Raw genomic sequence first — 24,880 nt, forward strand, 5'->3', positions numbered from 1 at the left:
CTCAAACTCATCAGGCATTATAGGAGAAAACTCAGAGCTGTTATCTTGGCAAAAGGAGGCTGAAAAGTATTGAATAAATAATTCAATAATTATGGCCAATGTTTTTGGAGAAAAGCATTTATTTCACAATATGATTAACCCCCGACTTTCAATTATTTTACTTCAATGAAATGTTCGATTTTTTGAATGAAAGATCAATTATGAAAGGATAAACAATGCAGATTTATTTTTACAGATATCTTTGATCATATTTACCAGGGGTGCCAATAATTCTGACCACAACTGTATGATTTAAATATAATATGATGTCATCAAGCTTATATCTAGATTATAGACAAAACACAAGATTCAAAATTCCATTTACTCATCAATTATATACTGGTGTTACTGTGCAGTTAAAGGTGGCACTTTTACAACAACCATCCTGAGGGAAGATGTGTGCGAAAGAGGGCGCAAGCTCGTGCTCCGCCAGCGTGTCTCCTCACGGATGACACACCGCTTCAGAAAAGCTGTCAGCATGCTGACACACACACATACACACGCTCACTCTCACATTGTATCCCCAGCAGGTCTCACCAACTGAAGGCTGACGGCGACAGACAAGCGTTTCATTCCTCTCTTTTTTTCAGCTATTGTATGGCGGGCGTAAGCGTTTTGGGCCACAGAGGGTTCAATACACAGGCGCCTGGTCCCATGTCTCCGGCCCAGCCCGGCCTTTTTTGTGAGCCAGTCATTGGGATTGAATTGAGCCCGGTCGTGGGTGCCAAGGAGGATTACGCCAGGAGGCTGGGGGTGAGGAGGTGGCTAGTGGCAGACCAGGCGGGCGACCTATGGGAAATCCCAATGGCCTTTCTTATGGGGTAGAGTGTGGGAAAAGTGGCTGAAAGCTGGCAAAATGTTCTGAGGCCAGAGTTGATGGGAGAATGCCAGGCCAATGTGGGGCATATGGTAGTTATTCAACTTCCCGGGTGCAAGAAGAGGGTTCATGCTGTGCCTCAGCGTGCCCCAAAGTTACCCCTTCACTGTCCCTCCATTCACTTGCTCTCTCACTGGCACTGGCTCAGCACAGCAGATGGCAGTTTAGAGTGGACGTTAGCTACAGGTAACCAAGAATAAGAATAGGTTTTTGGTTAGGACAATGGCACTTTTGCTGGCACTGGATCAGCTCTTTATCATTGCATAATCTTTTTAAGATGAATCTCTATTCTCTTCAGAGTATAAGCAGGAGTAGTTCAATAAAATTTTAGCATATTCAGTGATACATTGAGCAATATAATCCACAATTACAATGATTTTAATGCATGACATCAAGGCAAAGAACCACCCGACAAATATTCGAATTGTTTAATGCAAAAATGCCGTGGATTATCCCGCTTACCATGGTTGTTTGCCAGTATTGACAAGTTAAAGCCAAGCTGTTATTAATGTTTTCAGCGCAATATTTGTCCGGTATATAGGCCTATATTTTTTTTCCCCCTTTTTCTTTTTCTTTTTCCTCTGTATACTTTATATTAAAGATAATTATGTAAAATCCAAATAAGCTTTTTATATCTTTATTGGAAAGGGTTTAAACAATGTTTTTCATGCTTGTTCAATGAACCATAACCAATTATTGCAAATGCACAGTCCTTAAGACACTAAAGGCCCTATCATACCCCTGGCGCAATGCGACGCAAGTGTTTTTTGCTAGTTTCAGCCTGACGCAGTTATCATTTTCACATCCTGCGCCATGTTGTTTAAATAGCAAATGCATTTGCGCCCATTTGTGCGCCCATGGGCTGCTGGTCTGAAAACGAGGTGTGTTTGGGCACATTGTTGGCGCATTGCTATTTTGAGGAACTGAAATAGACTGCATCATTGACTTTAGACCAGGTTTTAGATGCTTTTAGACTTTAGACAAATTTTTTTGTTATTTAAGAGCGCGTTAGTAATATGAGCCTATGGCCTATCTGCTTATTACAGCAGCACACAAACTAGGCAAATATTAAAATAAAAGGATTACAATGTAAAAGATTAATATTGTGTACATAAAGATGTGGTGAAATCCGGCTTGTTCCATAGATGGTCTGCTTGCGCGCTTTAACCTCGCGCACGAGCAGATGCGTTTCCTCTCTGGAGAAGCGTTCAGTCTTTCTGCTTGCCAATTCCGCCATGTAAATAGCGAATCCGCCATGGTGCGAGCGCAACTGGCTTTTAAAGGGAATGGGAATGGGAAATTACACTCTGATTGTTTTTTGCATGTTACGCCCAAAATACACCCATTACTCATTAAGAGAATAGGGACAACCCTTTTAGACCATGCGTTGGGTGTGCCGACCATTTTTCCCGTCATTAAACTAGCAAAAGTGGATTTGGACACACCCTAAGTGCACTTGCGCCGTGCGCTTTAGACCATGCGCTTAGATCGTTAAAATAGGGCTCTAACAGTTTACAGGCGATAGACAATTAAAGGCACAGTTAAAATAACTAAGGACAATAAAGAGACCCTTCTACTGACTCTGAAAAACACCAGGAGAAAGATGCAGGGTCTCTGATCACCTGTGTGAACATGTCATACACCTGCTACATGAGGACTGCAGATGTGACCAGAGAAATAAACTACAATGTCCGTAATGTAAGATGCCTAAGACAGTGCTACAGAGGGATAGGAAAAACAGCTGATCATCCTTGCAGTGCTAAACCACGTGTAACCATATGTCCCCCAGACGTTTTTGAGAACTTGCAAGTGACTTGGTGGGAGAGTGGCATAACAACTCACAGCTATCTCTCGTGACCATAACTTAATAGAAAAAAAAATCAAAAAACAAACAAAACAATTCAAATAGGCATCTTTACAGCATATTCAAAACATCTTGTGTGCCATCACACAAGGAATGTTGTTTGTTTGTTGGATACTCAGTTTCCACATGGCACACCAGGCCTGCATTTAGCCGCATTGCTGCAATAAGGCATAAACTATTAGGGACATTTGTATGGCATGTTCTTGAGGTCAGGACAGCTGTTCCCAGTTGGATCACAAATTCCCCTCTAAATACCACCCAGACCTCCTGATCTTCAGTTGGACTTTGTGCTCAACCAAGTGTGGTCAAATAATCTTTAACACAATTTTCATAAGCATAATATATGAGGCTTAGTGTGAAGTTCCGAGTGGAGTTGATGGTGGATGAGCTGTATATATGTAAGCTGGTTTGGGATTCGTTGTTTAGAAAAACAAAGGGAATGTCAATTTAAAATGTTAATTTAGTTATATTATAACTAATCATATTATTTATCATTATATGAAAAACAACAGTGAAAAAACAAAAACAATTTCTTGTAAAACATACTCCAATAATCTGTTTAATGTACAACTGCTAAAAATGACAAATTAAGCATGTTAAAAATGTGCAAATATTAATTCGGTAGGCCTATGTGATTAATTCGATTGATTAATTAGCATATTGGATAATTAATTTGATTACATGTTTTTAGTAAATTAACAGCCTATTTAATCCCTTGTTTATTAAAAAAATGGTGTTAATTTGAGTTTAACACCATTCAGGAAGCATTTTTTAGTTTTTTATAACTTTATCAGACATTTGTTATGAATGTCACTTTGAATGTTCATATTGTAAGTTTGGTTCACACTTTAGTTTAGGGTCCAATTCTCACTATTAACTAGTTGCTTATTAACATGCATATTACTATATTGGCTGTTTATTAGTACTTATAAAGCCCATTTTAATGCCTTATTCTGAATGACCTTATTCTCCATACCTAATCTTCCCCAATACCTAAATTTAACAACTACATTACTAACTATTAATAAACAGTAATTAGGAGTTTATTGAGGCAAAAGTCGTAATTAAAAGTAAGTTAATAGTGAGAATTGGACCCTAAACTAAAGTGTGACCGTAAGTTTCGATTCAGTGGCTTATGAACTGTGCCTACTCAGTTAAGTTTGAGTTCATCCATTATATTTCAGCTTGCCTGTTTAAATCTACCGGAATCGGAATCGGAAATAAACAAAGTGCACAGATTGAATGTCTAACTTTTGAAAAGCCTGTGAAAAAAAAACTGGCAGGTGGCACTGGCCCATTAAATAAACAGAGGTAGATATAGTCTTCGAGTTTTTCCCACGGTTGGGAGTGGTGTTGGAGTTACCAGTGAGAACTCTAGGTCCAGTGACTGACGTTGGACTGCTGTGACTGTGTTCAAACATTACACAGAGAACTGATTCTTATTGTGCCAATTCAGCAGCCTTTGAAATGCCACACTGCCAAACAGGAAGGTGGATGCTTTCCAGAACACTTCACTGTCACGGCTGCCCCCCAAAATTGACAAGACTCATGCACCTCTGTTCATTCAGAACTGAGCCTATAGGCTTTGACAACCATATGCGCATTGAAATGCCATGAGTGAGCTGTCCAAGATAGTAGTTAACAGCATTTTTGAGTGAGTGCTGCCACTTGCACTTGTTATTGTTTGTCACCGAGTGAGCAGGATCAGTTGGCCCCTTTTGACCTCTGCCCTCCCACACACTTACTGGGAGGATCATTAGAAGACCCTGCACATGAACAGCGGCTGTTGATGTCATTAGCTTTAAATCTGTGTGTGTGTGTGTTCATAAGGCATAGTGTATGGCTGGTCTGTGGCAGGTGTACAGTGGTATTTTTAGAAATATTTCTAGATAAGGGAACGGCAAACACTCTTCTCGTTCATTTGCTGCGTTTGTCAGCGATTCTGTGAACAAGTGACCAGGAGAACAATAACCCACACTCACATGTGTGACATGTTGTCCAGCTTTCTACAACAAGACCTTTCATTTTCCATCATCCTTTCTATCTATAAACAGTTATTTATATTTTATACAGTCTCGGTTCAAATTACACTGTTCTGCCCATGTGTGGCTAGAGAAGATAATTTTTTTATTATTATTTTATTCAAATTTTATTAATTGTTTTAAGTTATTGTAATTATTTTTTTCTTTAATAACTTAACTTAAAATTGTTTAACAACTCTGTTTGTGTTTTACTGCCTGCCTTGTCACTCTTGTCTGTAGAATTTAAGTCTCAATCTGTCAATCAGTCTGTTTAGGTGACAGGAATTCACAATCTCATGACATGTAGCATCCTTCAAAGACTACAAATCAAATCAAATAAATCAAATCACATTTTTTATATAAAATATGCTCTTGCAGGAAATAAATAAGTATATAAACAAACAAACAAACAAACAAACAAACAAACACATAAATAAATAATAAACCAAGATCCTTGTTGCTCAAAGAAGATTACTTTTTAAAAAAGTGAGCATATGAACGAAAGAATGAACAAACAAATACATAAATAAATCTGAAAGATCAAGATACTCTTGATAAAAACTTTTTAGTTATGTCTTAAATGATCGATCAATCAATCAATCAATCAATCAATCAAACGAACCTGGTGTTAAAAGAAGAAGACTTTTTTTGAAAGTGATAATAAATAAATAAATAAATAAATAAATAAATACATACATAAATAAATACATCCTGGTGCTAAAAAGATTTTCCTTTTTTAAAAGCATACAATACATGAATGCACTTGCAACAGAAAGCGATAAAGAAACACAGCTCTACTCCTTAGGCCCAGTTCATGTCCCCACCAAGAAGACTGAGTAGGAGGGTGGGAGAGAAGAGAGAAGGAGGGGAGGGAAGGGCTGGGGTGGGGGTGGGGGGTGGGGGGTGGGGGGTGTTATTGGCGTGAAAACGTTCTTCGGAAGTCATAGTTCCAGGCGACGCGCTTTTGGCAGCCCCCTCCATTTCCTGTGTGCGGCCGACGTGGGGCAGGGCGGTCGCCGGGAGAGTGCCAGAGGAGAAAGCGGTGGAGAGAGAGAGCGAGGGAGGGAGGAGAGGGGGAGAGTTCAGCAGAGAGCAGCACTTTCCCACAGTCTGGGGATTTGACACATGGCTCTCACACATTCCACAGCCTGTGGCCGGTGGGGCCTGAGCCAGTACTGAGCGTCAGAAGCACAGCCTGGCGGAGGAGAGGAGAAGAGAGAGGGAAGGGGGGTGGCAAGGGTACATGTGTGTATGTGTGTGTATTTATGTGTGTGTGTGTGTGTTTGAAGGGGTGGTGTTCCGCCCTTGGCACTCGCACCGGTGTGGAGATATAGAGGGAGGGGTGTGTGTGTAACCCACGTTGTGCTCTTTAACCCTCTCTCGTCCAGGGTGAGTGTACGAGTGTGTGCAGGCGTGTCTGTGCGTATTTTTAGACCTGCTGAAGTGGATCGAGTCTGTCTGGTGTGTAGGAGGGAAACTATAGCTGTGTTGTTTATTTGTACTGAGAGGAAGTGTGTTTAAATGTAGTAAATGTCTTTCTAATGACACTCAACAAAATGTCATGTATTCAACCTTTGTACTGTGTAAATGAACATGTGATGACCCAAAAATGAAGACTGTAAGTGGCTAAAAGTTATTAAGTTATTTATGCAGTTATAATCAAACAGGATGATGTTTGTGTACAATCTTTATCTGTCTGTTCAAGTTCATATCAGAAATGAATTGATATTATTCAATACATGTCACACGATGCCTCTGACTTTCGGAGCGATGGCACAATGACAAGACCAATTGTAATGCTATTAACGTGTAAATAGGCTGAAAGAAAATTAGATATAATGACATTATGTAGATCTCTTAGTCCAACTTCGCAAAAACCATACAGGTACAATATCAGTCAAACTAGAGCATCAGAAAAGGGCAATTATTGATTTAGTCAAATTGACATTGTACTTGCATGTAAATACACTTAGAAATAGTCTGAGTTACTTTTTATGGTTACACTTTATTTTAAGGTGTCACTGTTACAGTGTAATTATATATTTAAGTACTGAGTAATATTAAGCAACTACATGTACTTACTATAGGGTTAGGGTTGGATTAGGATTTGGTTGAGGGTTAGTTGCATGTAATTATATATAATTTACTGTTATTACTATGGTAAGTACATGTAACAAGGGAACTGTAAAATAAAGTGTTACCCTTTTTATTTTAAGGTGTCCGTGTTACAGTGTAATTACACATTTAAGAACTGAGTAATAATAATTAACATGTACTTACTTGTCACAATTATGTTCTGTCTTGTCTGCACCTGTTCTTGTTAGTCCCTTATTAGTTAATCTTCCTCCACCTGTCTAGTTAGTTTCTTCATTTCATGCTGTGTATTTATACTCCCTGTTATGTTCAGTCCCTTGCCAGTTCTCGTTGATGTTGAACGTGGTTATTTAAACCAAGACAAAAAAAATCTGAAATATAAACTCTACAGCTCAAAAGTTTGGAGTCACTAAAATTAATTTGAATTAAAACTTTAATTCAGCAGGATTGCAATAAACTAAATGCTGACCTTTTGAACTTTCTATTGATCAAAGAATCCTCAAAACAGTATAAATAATGTATCATGGTTTCCAGAACAATATTAAAACAGCACAACTGTTTTCAACATTGATAATAATAAGAAATATTTTTGAGCATCAAATCATCATATTAGAATGATTTCTGAAGGATGATGAGTCTGAAGGATGATGAGACGGCAGTAACCAGTCCCCAGACTTTTGAATGTTAGTTTACTTGTAACATGACCTGGCTTTAAGATATTGAGATTGTACCATTTCATTTCTGTCCAGACAAAAATATTCATATCTGACAAAAATGAGTCATGCAACGCCCACTTTGACAATTGATCAGTGAGTACAACATCCTGTGCCGTTTCCCCCTCTCCATCTGTTAGACTCATCTGGGATAAACATCAAGAAGGTCTTCACTCCACTGTGACTGTGAAAGTCCATGAAACAGGTGGCTGTCTGGCACTATCATTAAGAACACTTGCTCACTTCTGACAGAATTTTCAGTAAATCTAAACAAATGATGTGCTTTTGGCGTTTGTGTGCGGTGGAGCGGGATTGCTGATCTTCTCATGCCACTGTTGTGCTTTTTCGGTTTCTCCCAAGCAATCATTGTACATCGCCTCTTCCCTCCTCCTCTCTGCGACCAGGCTTTGAAGTGGCGGCCAAGGCCACGTGGCCCTGCCTCTTCCTCTCCCCTGTGCCTCCTAAATAAACGTTCTGCATGGTGTGATTTTAAAGGAACGAGGAGGTCACCCTCTTGGCAATTAGAATCTCAGCACGGAAAAGCACAGGGCTTGGGAAACCAAAAACTGCCTTCGCAGACGACAGACCACCCATTAGCTCTGATTTAAAACATGGGTTAGGAGACGACAAGAGGAGGAAAAAGAGAAACTGGAAAGAGACACCCGAGCAAGGAAGGGAGGAAAATAATGGGGTGGGTGGCAGGGTGGGGCAGCTGATGAAAGGGGGCCAAATCATTTCTTACTTGAGTGCCCATCTGCAATGGGACTCAACTGAATCACAAATTGGCAATTAAGCGAGGCTCCTGAACCCCCCTTGGTCAGGGTCAAGATGAAAACGTCTCCAGATGACCGGGCAAGCCCGGCCCTGGGAGAAAAACGTAAAAGAGGGCTGGAAATCAGCTTGGTGCTAATTCCGTGTGCCCCAAAACAGCAACAAAGGCAGGAAACGGAGGAAGGGGCTGTAGCCCTCTCTTACCTCTGACACAGTAACTTCTGGGATAATTAGGAGCCGATTTTGGAGTCAGACCTCCTGTCATCACTCCACTCCTCTTCATTGCGACTTTGGTTTCTGCTTCCTTTGGGATCAAAGAGCATGAGTAAGGAAACAAACCTTCAGTATTACAGTACTATTACAGTAAAATGAGAATGAATTTACTAGCCATAAGTCCCCGGCTCATCTATAAGCACGAGGTGGATTACCTTGTGCCAGTCACAAGAAGACCTAGTTCTCTCTGCTTTTCTTCTCCTTTTTTTTTTCTCCTCCCAGGACGGCTCAGAGATGTTGAGGGTCTTTGATCTATGGGTGAGATGTTTTGCTCGCCGAGGCGGGCGCCAGGCAATGCACCCCCTTTGCACACTTACACCCTCATCAACCCCATCCGTTCTGTTCTCCCGGTGTGTGTGAACTTGTTGGATTAGTGGCCCCTTGAGTTCTGCTAATGAAGGTTCCCGTTTGATCTGCAGGGCCCCAATTACCCTGCACAGGATCACCCATTAGAGCAGACCTTCCACTGACCCCACGTTTCTCAAACCAAGCCTCACTGTGACAGTTGGTGAGGAGTCCGCAGTTTTTGGTCTAATTTATTGTAGTTTTTCGTTAGTTAATTAAATTATTTTACTATTTGTACCTAACATGCTGTTTTTGTCTTAAAAAATGAAAAATATTTCATTATTTACCCTCATGTTGTTCCAAACTCATATGCTGTTTTTTGCTTCTGTGGAACACAAAAGAAGATATTTTTAATGAATGTTTAAACTTTTTTTGTCCATACTAAAGTCTTTGTTACCTCAAATTCAAGCTCAAACTCACACAAATCAGTATTTAAAGGGACACCCAAAAGCTTGTTCTATGGAAGTCAATAGGGTCCAATAGCTTCAGTGTAAGTCAATAGGGTCCAATATTGCTTTTTTCAACATTACAGAAAAACAAAAAACATATTCATTTGGAACAACATGAGGGTGCATAAATAATGTCAGAATTGTCCTTTTTGAGTGAGCTATACCTTTAATATCTATACAAGCATACAAATGCCTTAAAGATCCTACTATGTGGGCAGCTGTCTTCCAAGGGAAAAAAACTGTCTATTTTGTTTTCACCAATCTGACCCCTGTCCAAACCTATGTAAATATTTAGTTAAAGGGAAGGAAATCTATTCTGACATGCCGGCAAGAATCAAGCGTGTGAATGCTCAAATTGTGTGTGCCCTGAATAAGCTTTCACATTCGATGATACGTAACTCCTTGTATATGTGCCTGTCAGTCTGTGTGTTGGTCTTTATTTTGGCCTGTGTGTATCTTCGCAAGTAGGCGTGTGTGTGGGTGTGCAGTGTTTGCCATAAGGAGAAAGTACCTGGGAGAATAGCTTCTCAAACTCCCTTTGTACGAGTGAGCTCCTTGTCTGTGTGAAAAAGAGAGAGAGAAAGATAGTGCGTAGCTCTGGGATAAGAGTATCTCTCTTGACCTCTGCCTCCTAATTCTGTTTTGGAGGAGTATTTAGACATTCACAAAGAGACACCAGGGAAACGTTCACCAACACGCACATTTTATGGTTGCTTCTCAAACGAATGCCTAAAAACATACTCAGTAGCATTTACAATCTGCATAAATATGAATTACATAAATATGACAAAATGTCTTAGTAAAATGTAATAGTAACTGTGTTGCTCGCTCGTGTGTTGAGGAGGATGGTGAGGCAGCGTAACACAACACATAGCTTGATAGAAAGGGTGAAAATATATGAGTTGTGAGACTGTGGATGAGAAGAGATGGAAGAATACGACGGGCAGATGGATTGATTTCTTCCCCCGTCAAGTTTACACATCATACTATAACAGTGAATCCTTGAATCTTCCAAAACCTAGTGAGCTGCTTCACTGCTGATTTTCTACAAAGGTATCTTAACCATCATAGAACCTCATAACTGTCCAAATTTAAAACACTCTACATTGGCAGCAACTTCACATTTTGCACAGAAGACTCCACTCCACATTTCAATATAGTTGTACATTAGCATGTTGCTAAGCTAACGCATAAAATACTGTATATAGCACACATAAATATTTGTTTCAATTACAATACTTTTCAGTATTGAATGGAATACGTTTATTTATATACACTTATTTATAACAGTTTTCCTCGCCTTTTACACCTCTATGTATTTTTTTTATATACTGTATATAGATTTTTCAACCATTTTCAACCATCCTTGAGGTGAATAACAAGTTTGAAGTAAAACGTATTTTTAAATTAGACAGACAAAACAAATCAAAGGAATTTGGCATATTTGATTAGTGAAAGTACCACAGTCCTATATATAAGCATTGTAAATTGCGTAATTTAATTAAAAACAATGGAAAATATAAAACTATTTATTGAAAGTTGCTTGTTATAAATATAGAAACAATAGTTTATTGCAAAATAATCAGCACTGAAAAAACAAAGAAAAAGAAAAAAACAAACAGTTGCTGCCTTAAATTTAAGTACAATCAACTTGTTTGTTCAAGTCATTTCAACTTAAATTACATTAGACTTTAAAAAAAGAGTTGAATTTTGTATAACTTATAAAAAAAGTTTAAAATTGCTTACCTTATTTTTAAGAGTTAAAGCAATGTAAAAATATATGTTGCCAGAACTTATTGATCATATAATATTTTACAGTGTAGAAATGTATAAATAGGCCTACTTGAAAATGGCAATCACAGTGTTTCATGGGAAATGTGTCTGCCGCATTTCTCTGATTGGATGGATATTTCTCTGCAGGATCATGGGTATTGTAGTTCTTCACAACGAATTGTGGGTTTCAAAATGGTTTTCCTAAAATTAACTGGAAATAATAAATATTGATAGATTCAACATGCATATACTATCAATTAACAAACTGGAGCTCCAGATGGTTTTTAAAGGTCAAGTTATTGTTAAAAATCACTACGCCTATGGAAAAATGAACAATCTCTGTGAAGAGTATACAGCTGCCAAGTATGTAGCAGGTAAGCAATAAAAATCTCTTTACTTACCACAGGCATGAAGCTTTTTTTCTCTCTTTTTTTTTTTTTTTTTCAGTGAAACCATTCTTGAAGTCTTTGGGGAAAAAACAGACGAACAGCACAAGAAGAAAAGGAAACCAATTTGAATAGATCAGGACAGGAAGTCGGATGAGAGGTCCACGGATGGCAACAAACAAAACAACACAGTAACAGTCAAAAGACCCATTCAAAGATAAACAGTGAATGAAAAATGCTTGGACTTGCTAACCAAAATGACTCACACTGAGAAGGGGGGAAATGGAGGGTGAGTGGACGGGAAATGAGAGATGACATACACGTCCCTCTTCTCAAGGGCCCCTACAACAGCGAGCCAGTGTATGTGCGTGTGTGTGTGTCCAGGCCCTGGGGGGGGCCCTCTCTACGTGCCAGCGGGAGCCTGTTTGCCTCTGAAAGCATGCGCGGCACTCCCTGGAGAGGCCCCGGCAGTTTGTTGTGTGATCTTATCTGGCGCGTGCCTGGGCCGCCCTTTCCCACACTCTGCACGCTGCGCTGTCAAGCATGGGTTGGAGGAGGGGGGAAAGAGGTAAAAAGGCCCCGGCCTGTCAACATTACATGGACTTGACAGCCGTGACATAAGTCCCACACCCAAACCTTTTCAATCATCAGTACACTTTATATAACAGAATCTCTGTTGCGAGGCTCTTCTCCACAATCTGGCATCCCCTGCTCTCCACAGGACAAGCTCCCCTCCAATCAGCCTGTCCTTTCCCTCTTTACAGAAAGCAGCTTTTCACCTCCTTGGGCTTTTCAATTCAATTCCATATCTTATAGGATTAGGTTCACCCTGGTGCTGCTGCCATCATAGGGGAGTATGGAAACATTTCTGACATATTTGAGAGATCAAACAGTATAAGTGAGGAGTGTTGGGGGGTGGGGGATGGGGGGGGTACCGATGTGCCACTGCAGAAGAACCAGAATGCTATAGAGCAGAGATCCCAGAGACCTCTAAATTCTCCAAAATGATAATTTAATTTAATTTAATTTTACAATATAAATATTTAATTGGTTCACAATGTCCTTAAATTGTAGAATTAAGAATTGAGTAATTGTGCTCTTTAGTCAACTACACTGTAATGAGTCTGGAGGAAGATGAGTGTGGGGAAGTGACAGGTTGTCTTGATAGTGCCGAGGGCTGCAGCTGAGTGCAGGTGAATACATGGAGAGCTGAGGAAGCTCTCTCTGCCCTTCAGTCTCCTCCAGGGGCTACGGTTGCCTCCGCTGCTATAGGGAGGATCGATACTCTCCGCGTTCACTGTCAAACCCACCAACAAAATGAGAAAGAAATGAGGGATAGAAAGAACGATGAGAAAGAAAGAATGAAGTAAGCAAGGAAGGAAGGATAATCAGACGGAAAGAAAGGAAGCTATGGACAGGCTGACAGAAGATGAAAGAAAGAAAGAAAGAAAGAAAGAAAGAAAGAAAGAAAGAAAGAAAGAAACAAACAAACAAACAAACAAACAAACAAAAAGAAAAAGAAATAACAGGAGGAAGGCAAGGAACGAATGAGTGGACAAATAATAAACAAAGAAACAGACATAAAGAAAGAAAAATAAATGAAAAAAATCAACAATTAAAGGGATCAAGGAAAAAGTAAACGAACATGACCGAATGAATGAATGAAAGTCATATAGAAATGAAGGAATGAAGGAAGGAAGGAAGAAAGAAAGAAAGAAAGAAAGAAAGAAAGAAAGAAAGAAAGAAAGAAACAAACAAACAAACAAACAAACAAACAAACAAAAACAAACAAAGAGAAAAAGAAATAACAGGAGGAAGGCAAGGAACGAATGAGTGGACAAATAATAAACAAAGAAACAGACGTAAAGAAAGAAAAATAAATGAAAAAAATAAACAATTAAAGGGATCAAGGAAAAAGTAAACGAACATGACCGAATGAATGAATGAAAGTCATATAGAAAGGAAGGAAGGAAGGAAGGAAGGAAGGAAGGAAGGAAGGAAGGAAGGAAGGAAAGAAAGAAAGAAAGAAAGAAAGAAAGAAAGAAAGAAAGAAAGAACGAATTCATGAAGAAATTAACTAACAAACAAAGAAACGTATGAACAGAATGAAACAGAACAAATGAACAATTAAAGGAATCAAAGAAAAAGTGCAATAAACTAATGAACACTGAATGAATGGATGAATGAATGAATGAATGAATGAATGAATGAATGTCATAAAGGAAGGAAGGAAGGAAGGAAAAGTAAATAAACAAGCTTTGGACAGGCAGACAGAGGATGAAGAAAGAAAGAAAGAAAGAAAGAAAGAAAGAAAGAAAGAAAGAAAGAAAGAAAGAAAGAAAGAAAGAAAGAAATGAAAAAAATAATAAACAAAGAAACAGACATAAAGAAAGAAAAAGAATGGAAGGAATGAAAAAAGAAAGACAGAAGGAAGAAAAATGGAACAAATGAACAATTAAAGGAATCAAAGAAAAAGTGAATGAACTAATGAACACATGATCGAATTAATGAATGTCAGAGAGACAAAATGAAAGAAACAGAAAGAGGAAATACAGAAAAGAAGGATGGACTGAACAAGCAAATAAATAAAGGAAACCAACTGACAAAGTGAACGAATGAATGAACAAACAAAAGAACATATGAACAAAGAAGGAAATAAGGAAGGAAAGAAAGAAAAAAATAAACAGAAGTAATTAAGAAAGGAAGGAACAAATAATTAAAGGAACGAATGAACGAACTACAGGCAAAGAAAAAAAAAGAAAGATGCCTGTATATGCACATCACAGATGTTAGTCACTTACATTGGCAACTTGAGTACAATTTAACCACATCACACACACACACACACACACACACGCATGCACACACGCTTAAAGTACTACCCACACACATTGTTGCATGCTGCTTGGCTGTGCACCTAATTTCCTTTCCCTCTCCATCTTTCTCTTACACACACACACACACACACACACACTCCTGCTTGTCTGCGTGGGGGGCCCTGCAGGCTGTCTGGAGCCCAGCACAGAACAGGATTCAGAGAGCACGATGGAATGGAGCTTTTGCTCATGGCTGATCTCTGCTCTGATCCGACTTGCTGCTGAAGAACACTTTTCTCCTTGTGCTCACCATTTCTTCTGCTCTCTCACTGTCTTACTTTTCTTTTCTTTCCAGACTCCACTTTCTTCCAGACATGAGCTCAGGCCTCATCTGATCCCTCCAGTAACCCTCGAAGGCACTGAACACTCACACACATGCACACAAACATTGCAAATACATAGACAGAGAACACAGATCGCTGACACACATACTGTAAATGTTCTGTTTAGCTGACACGTGATTATGTTGAGAAACACTGTAAAAGATTTTTAAGCAAATCACATCTGATCGGGATCAGTTGCCAAACATGCCTCTTCAATTATCTTAAAGCGAAAGTTACAGTGTGACAGAGTTTAAAGAGTTTATGAAAGATGTGACTGTTTGTAAAATAAGTCTCTTATGATCACCACATGATCACCAATATTTCACATTATTACTGTTTTTTTTTTTTTATCAATGCAGATAAAAAATAAAAACAGTAATATTGTGAAATATTGCAATTTAAAAGAACAGTTTTCTAATGAAATATATTTAAATGAGTGATGGCAAAGATGAAATTTTAGCATCATTACTTCAGTCTTCAGTGTCACATGATCCTCAGAAATAATTCTAATATGCTGATTTAATGTTGAATAAACTTTTCTTATTATTATGAATGTTGATTATGATACCGTTATACTTATTTTTAGGGTTGTTTGATAGAAAGTTTATGTAAAATTTATTTGAAAAATAAATCGTCGCTTTTGATCAATTTTATTTGTCCTTGCTGAACATATAATAAATAAGATATTGATATCAAGTGCTAGCAATGCAAAGGTTATAGATTTGATTCCCAAAAAACAAACCTTAAGGGATAATCTATAAATCTGAATGAAATTATCAACCAAACATAAAAGTTAGAACCATTGATCTTGATGGTTTCATATTGCGCTCTACCTCATTTCACTCAAATCAGAAAGAAAAATCATGCCCTTTCTGTCACAACTTCTTACATCATGGCTGCTCATAATCCCCTCGCTGGAACATTCATTAGAAAGCATGCAGAGCTTTGTGCCCTGGGGCCAACCATGACTTTCCCAGGACAATTAAAGTTACTTAGGAGGAGAAAAAAAAAAAAGAAAAAAAAAAGGGGTTTGCAGAGGGGTAAAATTAAGGAAGGATAGAAAAAGAGACCAATGGATGCAGGAAAGGAAGGATGAAGATTCGCAATCTAGCCAGAGACAGTCAGACTGGATCGGACCAGGATTACCCATTTTCTTAAAGGGTATAATTAGCCAATCTGTGGGAAAAAATAAATAAATAAATCAACCCCAGTTGTGCATTTACTTCTCTCTATAATTTATGCAAAGCTCTTACGCTGTCCTCTTTTTAAAAAGCGACTGAGTGATTAAATGTCCAGTTGGCTCCTTGCTTCCTGCAAAGCATGAAATAGACTCAGGAGGCTCAACATCATGTGGAGCGTTGCGTCTTGTTTCCCAAAAATAAATAATTCACCAAATCTATGGAAGAGGGGAATCTGGCAGAGAGCAACCTGTAGGGAACGGGGGTGCATTCTATGACTGGAAGGGGGATTTGTGATGGTCTTTGAGATAGGGAACACCTCCTAATCTACAGAAGAACCCAATTTTGACAGATGTTGTTATCCAGACTGATCTTTTCAGGACGTGGGATGAGAAAGCAGAGGTTACTACTAGCAGCATACTCAACCTTTGACCTCATGCTGACCTTACAAGCCTATAGCTGCATTTTAATATATTACCATTTGCAGTAACGCCAAATGACAGACAGCTAAGTGCTCTGTGCTTTATGTGAATGTACTGCATCACATGCAGTCTACAAAAGGCTGTTTTGAGCTATATGCAAGGTAAATTTGTTTCAATCTGCCTGCAAAGTTGCTTTTGAGAGCAACGTACTGTACTAATCATGGAAGACAATATGTGAATATGCCTATAGATTTCCTAATATATAGAATGCAAAAAGCAGTATGTCAAATGAGTAGTATGTCAGAATACACACACACACGCACGCACGCACACACACACACAGGGCCCTATCTTGCACCCAGCGCAATTGACTTTGTACACTGACGCATGTATCATTCCTATTTTGCACCCGCGCAAAGCGCGCTTTTCCCTCCACAGAAGCACGTCGCTAAACTAGGGAATGAACTTGCGCTCCCTGGGCGGTTCAGCGCAAAAAAGGAGGCGTGTTCCGGCGCAAACGTTCCTTCATGCTATTTTGCAGGTTTAGAAAACAATTGCGCCACTAACCAGGAAAAAATAGTTTAAAGTCAGTGGCGCGTTGCGCATGTTATTCATATGCTATTTTAAGGGCGCATGCTTGGCCATAATCAATGTAGCGTGTGCACAACGCGCATACACTTTGATTCTCTCATCTACACAGAAGCAGCAGTTTTCATTTTTGCAAATCATACATTATTATGATGGATAGATAGATAGATAGATAGATAGATAGATAGATAGATAGATAGATAGATAGACAATTTATTATAAAAGCATACATCTAGCTTACACATTTACCCAAATTATCATACGCCTTTTTAACCGAAGTTAATTTGGGTGGGTTTCTCCATCCCCAACGTCCCTGACGAGAGCGTTGCTCTCCTTGGCTGTGAACCGCTCCTGGCGCGCGTCTGGCAAATCCGCCGTTATAATAGGAATCCGCTTTAGAACAAAGCGCGTCTGCTCTTAAAGGGAATGTGAGATGACGCTCTGATTGGTTTATTTCACGTTACGCCCAAACCACACCTATGAATAATGAAGCTACTTCAGACCAACCCATTTTAGATTTGCGCCTGGCGCAAGAGTCATTTATCCCGCTGGGAAAATAGCAACAGCGCCAAGACCCGCCCACAAAGTTACTTGCGCTTTGCGCTTTGACATTTGCGTTTCAGATCGTTAAAATAGGGCCCACACAGTCCACTGATTGATGGTTTTTATACTGTACAAACTGTATATTCTATCCCCCTACACTAAACCTATCCCTAAACCTACCCATCACAGAAAACCTTATGCATTTTTACATTTTTAATAAAACACTATTTAGTATGTTTTTTAAAGCCATTTGAAATATGAGGACTCAGGAAATGTCCTCATAAATAACGTTCACGTTGTAATAACAGTGTAATATCCATGTCATTATACAAACTTCTGTCCTCATAAATCACACACACACACACACACACACACACACACACACACACACACATCCTGTTACACATCCTACAGTCCTTACTCTAGTAATAACAGTAAATTATGCATAATTACAAGCCCAAACCCTAATTATATAGTAAGTACCTGTTGTTAATTAATATTACCCAGCACTTATACCCAGTATAATTACGCTGTAAAAAGGGCACCTCAAAATAAAGTGTAACCGTAAATGCCACATTAAATGTGATACATACTTTGACATACTTCAGAAAAAAACATTAACCGGAAAAGCAAAAAAAATTACACCAGGGTGCTTGGGGCAAAATTAGTACAACAAATGATTATATTAATACAAAGAAGAAGGGAGAGACTGGGAATGTGATGCATGGAACACCGGTAGTGTGCTTGTTCTAACAAAAAGCACAACAAAAAGGTTTAGAGTGACAGGTATCTCACCTTGAGGGATGAATTCCATTCGTGACATACAGCAAATTATGTAAACTACAGTAAACTAAAAAACAGGCCAGTGATGGAAGAACATCTAATGGCTTGTGTATTAGCAAACATGCCTTATAGTTGTTTTTCAACCTGAATTGTACATTTCAGTCAGAATGAATACAGCAAAGTAGCTTCTGATAATCTGTATTCTTGCAAGTCAGATCGTTTCAGGCTTAAACCCTCTTATGGGTGAAACTACAATTGAAACCAATTATAAGCTCCCAGGCATCAGTCTAGCACCAGCAATGGGACTGTAAGTTCTGAGGGTGAAAGTTGATGCTTCAGCAGGGCTAAGCTAGCCACTTTGTCCAGTGGGAAACAATGGACCCTGAATGGGTGGAGTGAGACTAAGAGGACAGATTCAGTGTTCATACGGCCAGAGGGAAAGGGGAATGTGATTGGGAGGTGCAAGGTGAAACCTGGGGAGAATGTGCCAGCGATGAGGTCATGTGTGTGTGAGTGTTTCTGTGTGAGACGCAATGAATAGCCTGGGCTACAATGAGCAACAGGCCAGGAACTCAAAGGCGGCATATGATGTCATGGGAAATTGTGAGTGGCTACTGGATAGAGTGAGAAAGAGCAGTGAGATGTTTTGAAAGACTTTGTGTCCATGGCAGTGTATCAACATGGATCAAAGTTCAATCATTTGCAACACCTGTTTCAGAAAATTTGTTTTAGCAATTTACTGGTCTTTTTTGACCAATTTATTTCCATGACTTATGGATTTTTCTTTTGGAGTTGAATACTGTTTTGATTCAGACTGATTCAAATGAATAATTCAGACCATTCTGTGAACAAATTAAAACAATTTATTCACAATTCAACACTATAAATATTCATAATATATATATATACAATCATACAATCATATGTATTTTCAGGGAGACTTTTTACGTTTTTTTTTAAACTGAGATGAACCTTTTTTCAGAAATTTCTGTATGATACAAACAATCCTCTTATATTCTCATTTCAAAAATGATTCGGTCTTCAGCTAACTTTGAAGTACATTTAATAAAAATGCTTTGGAACCTTAAAAAGAAATGGAAAACTGTATAAGAAAAGAAAATATGTAAACCTGCGGTGACAAGAGCGGGGCGGAGAAGGAGACGCTGAGTCGATTCCAGTTCCTCAGATCTTTCAGACAGTGGCACTTGACCTTCTCCAGTACTAAAGAATATGACAGCCGTGAAGCTGGGGGAAAAAAAGCAGAGAGAGACAAAAGCCACACAAAGTGCAGCCTGGCACCAAATAGTTAGTTTGCAATCAACGTCAGTCATCCCTCCTGTAGAGACAGTTTGATTTCTACTTTTCAAATGAGGCGTTTATTTCAAGGCCTGATAATAGGGCGGCGAAATTGAAATTGGCAGCTCGACAATCTACAGATAATAGTGCACTGCACAGGAGATCATGTGAATGGTGCTTTTTTACCCCCTTTTTTGTCCGAGACTTGATAGAGAAAGAGAGAGAGAGAGGCAGCATTTTGTGTGAGAGTGTGTGTTTGTGTGTGCGTGAGGGAGAAAGAGAGAGATGTTTCACAGTCAGGTTACAAAAAAAGAAAAATCAAAAAAAAAATGAGTCCAAGAAAAGGTAAAAACAAGACAAAAAGCATAGAAATGTTAGAAATGGGGTATAAATGCACTGGGTGGGCATGCTTGGAGGGGGTTAGGGCTCTTTAATGTTCCTGGCACAGACCCAGTGGAGGTCTCAAGGTTATCCTGGCTTTGCAAACTCCCACGGGAAAGGTGGTGGAGTGAGGGGAGGTGGCTGGGCTGGATGGAGGTGGAGGGAAGGGGGAGAAAAAAACTACAATATAACGCTGGAGCAAAGCTCATGAACCAGGGAGCTGTTATCTAGGGACCTGGCCTTGCTTGAGGTGGAGGTGCAACTGTGACCCTTAAACATTTTCAACATCTGCTTCTACAAGGAGGCCAAGTAAGAGTCAGATATGGGAATAACTAATTTATGCAGATTCAATCAATGCTGGACACTAAAACCAAATTCAATCTTTATGTTTTGAAAGCAAAACCCAAAGGATGACATTGTGTAGGGAAAGACAATGAAAAGACAATGAAAAAAATAGCTTTTATAATCAGTTATTAGTTGAGCAATGTGTTCATTTTAGGATCTTTTAGAGAACGCTTATTAGGAAAAAATACAAAATATGTGTGCATATCCAAATCCCAGAATTGGGCTCATATGCAAGGAAAAAAACAAAAACAAAAACAAACAATCTTTAAATATATATATATTTTGTGTAGTCGATAAATGAAAGAGTACTGGGCTAGTAAACGCATAAAGACAAATGTATAAGTCACCCCACACTCATCGCTCATGCAAAAATAAAATAAAAATGAAAATTAAATAAAAATATATTTTATTGAAAAAAACAGATGAAGGCATAAGAACTACAAGGAAATAAATCCTCATTTAGCCCCGATGGAGTCTAAATCCAAAAGCATTCCCCTGAATAATTTCCTTTCGGAATAATCACTTCATGAAGCTTTCTGTACCTTTTCAATACTGGAGAGCCAATAACGTTATGTTATGTTGCTTAAAATGTAATGCTATAGAGGACTAATATTCAGCATATGAACGTATAAAAATGGACAAATACATTGCATGCTTTATAGAAAAGTGAACGAATAATTAAAAAACTTCTATGATAGGCTTTGATATGATATGATATGTAAATTGAGAGGTGAAGGAAGTTCAACAATTCATGCAGTCTGTTTACACTCTCCCAGTGCCTGTTACAGTAATTAAGCAAGAAAACTAAAGAGGGCCTATGCCTTCAACAGTTTATCTACTGTAAACAACAGGACTCCCTGAAGAGGAAACAGGCCGGTTTATTCACCTGTAATTCAAATGCAGCAAGATCAAGATCCTTTTTGTAAACAAAAACCCATTGCTTGGCCATTGTGTGCAGAATACTTCTTTATCTCTAGGGTTCAGATAGCATCAACAGCGTGAGAAAGAGTGCTATCGGTTATCAGCTATCTCAAACTTAAAGAATGTTTTCAATGTTTGAGGTCTGAGAAATTCGCAATTGAAAGACTAATTAAATTAAGCGACATATACACAGAATGTTGCATGGTACGTTAATGCACAATGAAGTGCTTCATGCATTTATTTGAGCTTGGAAGCCTTGTCATTAGCAATAACGCCCCAGGCTTGTTAATTCACTCACCACCCAAACCAGTCGAGCCTGGCAGCCAGATACTCATGCTCATGTAGTGACCCATGACCCAGTCTCTACTGCCTCCTCCACATAAGCACACAGCCCCTGGTACGCCACTCCATGGGAGAGAGATCTTGGCTAAGCTTTACTAAAGATTCCCCCTAAGGCACACACTTCTCCCCTGCCACAGAAGAAGCAGGAGCAGCAACAGGAGCCGAAGCGAGCCCGGAAAGGCTTGAATAACCACTGCGCTAGGCATCTGTTTGAAAAAATCCCCAGCCCCTGCTAAATACAAAAACACAGAGCGCTAATGTCTGCGAGGCTGGTGGTGACCCCGAGTGATCTGTGTGTGTGTGTGCGTGCGTGAAGGTGTGTTTTGGTCTCGGGGAATTTACATGTAGGTGTGCGCATGTGTGCGTATATGCATGTGCGTGAAGAGCACTGTGAATCGACGCTTTTATCACGCCCCTGCCTCTGTTCCCCTCAGGCCCTGGAGGCTGTGCTGTTCAGAGCCTTGCTGCTGTGTGTGAGTATGTGGCGCCTATGTTCCAGCACTCGCTCTGGCTGCTGCGTCTGCTTCGTGGGAAGACTGCTGGAGGGTCTACAAAGCAACACTCACTCCCCTCTCTCATCTCTCCCACCTCTTATTTCGCTTCCTTTCTCTCTGTCTCTCTGTACTTTGAAGGGTCTTGGTGCTGGAAGAAACTTCGGCACCCTCTCACATTTTTTACTTCAGCAAGTGGTTGTCTACTTATATCTTGGTTACAGGCTATATTAATCATTCTAGATAAACAGAACACACATAGACAAGTGAATATACCAATGCACTGTAAAAGGTGAGGTGCACCTATAACAATAAAGGTAACTGTTTTCATGGCTTTTTTGTTGTTGTTGTTGTTGGTTGAATTAGTTGAATTATTTGATGATAATAATACTGCACTTAAAATGCCAGTTTAAATCTGTCATATCTGTAACAATAACCAACTTAAAGGGATAGTTAGTTCACCCAAAAATGTAACTTCTGTCATCAGGTCATTCCAAACCTGTATGAGTGTTTGCATGGTAATGGATATGACAATGTTGATATGTTTGGTCATGGCGGAACAGATCTGCTACGCTGCTGCTGCAGAGCAAGTACAGGACTTCCCACTGCCAATACACACATGACACGCTGCTGTGAGGAAGTAAGCATGCTGCTGCTATGAATTACCCATTGCAGATCTATACAGGTGGAGCTGGGGAAGGTGGAGGGTTTCTGAAAGCGCACTGCACTGCTATAGCAAATGCTGACCAAGTATTTAAAGGTTGAACAGCAAGCTCATTGGCTACTGATACAACAGGAACCAAATCAGCTGTGCCCTACAGAGAATGACGTGTCCAAGCAGATTGAGTTAAGGACCTACTAACCTGCGCCATCTAGAGTTTCATGAATGAACTTTGTATTTCTTCTGTGGAACACAAAAGAAGATATTTTGATTACTCCATACACGACAAAAACAGTTGAAACATTCTTCAAAATACATTCTTTTGTGTTCTGCTGAAGAAAGAAAGTCATATACTGTAGATCTTAGTCATGGTAGCGCCAAATTACATTTTTGACAGGAATGAAAACAAGGCTGTGAGGGATCAAAGTACAGTGCATCAATGGACTGTACTGTTGTTTGACAACATACCGTTTATAAACTGTGGTTACACTTTATTTTAAGGTGACGTAGTTACATTGTACTTAAATAAGTACTGAGTAATGTTAATTAACTATATGCACTTATATAGAATTATGTTAGGGTTAGGGTTTGGCTTAGGGTTAGTTACTTGTAATTATGGATCATTTACTATTATTACTATAGTAAGTACATGTAATAACGTGTAACCTAGATCACTTTAAAATAAACTGTTACCTAAACTGTTTTGAAAGTTGTGAGTTGTAAAAATTAAACACTAAAAATGACATACAGTGTGGGCCATTGTAAATACTTTGTCTATCCCTCATAGCCTTGTTTTCATCTGTGTGAAATTCAATATGGAGTCTAACCTGACTAGGTCTATAGGTTTGGAACAACATGCAAGTGAGTAAATAATGACAGATTATCAGATTATTTTCAGATCTAACATCCTAAAAAGAGTTATGTGCAAACTGTTCTCTTCATTTACGTTTAAATTGTTCAATTGTAAATCGTATCCGTAATTTCATGTTTTTATCAGAAATATACATGGAGAGCCAAGTGCTTGTTGGGTTAAACTATTAAAAACATCACATACTCATCATGTGACAGCAATCAAACAACAATAAAGAAAACCTGGCAAAAACGGAGAAGACCGTAAATGGGACAAAACATTGTAATTTCTCAAAACTTTTGAACTGTAAGTAAACTTATTTGTATTGTTATCAAGCATCATTTACCTGATCTAAGAATTTTTTTACAGACACTAAACATAGCCTAAAATGAATCTGCTCGTTATCACATATGGATATCTGCCAATGTCATTTTACGTATTTCAGCAAGCCATCAAAGGTGATTGACAGCTCCTTGAGCGAGGCTGACACCATGACACCCTCACTGCCGGCTGCCCGACCTCTTCAAGAGATCCCTATGAGCCGTCAACAGCAACTTTCCTTTGGCAGCTGGCATTCATCACTGGCTTACACATTAACTTTACACTGGCTCTGTGATTGCAGCTCAGCTTGTTTGGGAGCATGCTATCTCCCACTTTCTCACGTACTTTAGTCCTGATTACATTATTGCTGTGTGTGGACAGCCATGGTTGAGAGACCTCAATAAAGATATGATTCTGAGAGAGAGAGAGAGAAAAGAGTGGGGTGGAAGGGGGCTGCAGAGGGAAGTGTATGATTGCTTACGTGAGCGAGCGAGATCAAGAGATAGAGATAGAAGTGGTGAAATAAAGACTTTGCTAAAATGAGTATATGTTGATTTTTTATGTCAATAAAAGTGCCAATAAAACTGAGTGACACAAAATAATATGGACTTTTTACAAGGCTATAATTAACTTAATTGCATAGATGTATGCTGTTCTTCATTGTTGCAATTAATACACACTGTAACAATGAGCCAAATTTTTCCCCCCATATAGACACAATAACGACATGATCTCACAAAAGGTAACACTGCAGGAAAATGCACACGGGACTGGCAGCGTCCAGGTGCTTGGGGGGTGGGTAAGGGGGGTAAAGGGAGGGACAACGCAACCTGCCCGTAATTCAATGCACCCTCTAGATCCCTTGTGCAACACGAGCATGAGAAAGTTACTCATGCGGAGACGAAAGGTTTCTGAATCTACCGGTCTTTGTCTACTTGACATCAATACATTTGT

General features: G+C 39.2%; 1 protein-coding gene across 1 annotated transcript; it reads right to left on the reverse strand.

Moving 5' to 3' along the window:
• Positions 1 to 455: 455 nt before the first annotated feature.
• Positions 456 to 16,420, reverse strand: LOC311092741 (uncharacterized protein; the record flags this gene model as incomplete). The annotated part of the gene is made up of 6 exons (XM_084129687.1): positions 456 to 1,096; positions 8,584 to 8,683; positions 8,808 to 9,084; positions 9,958 to 10,005; positions 14,760 to 14,840; positions 16,314 to 16,420. 6 exons carry the CDS (start codon positions 16,418 to 16,420, stop codon positions 1,047 to 1,049), a joined length of 663 nt encoding a protein of 220 aa, XP_083985813.1. The 3' UTR covers positions 456 to 1,046.
• Between the last annotated feature and the right edge of the window lie 8,460 nt (positions 16,421 to 24,880).

Source organism: Abramis brama (genome assembly GCF_963993115.1).
Source record: "Abramis brama genome assembly, chromosome: 11".
NCBI classification, from domain to species: domain Eukaryota; kingdom Metazoa; phylum Chordata; class Actinopteri; order Cypriniformes; family Leuciscidae; genus Abramis; species Abramis brama.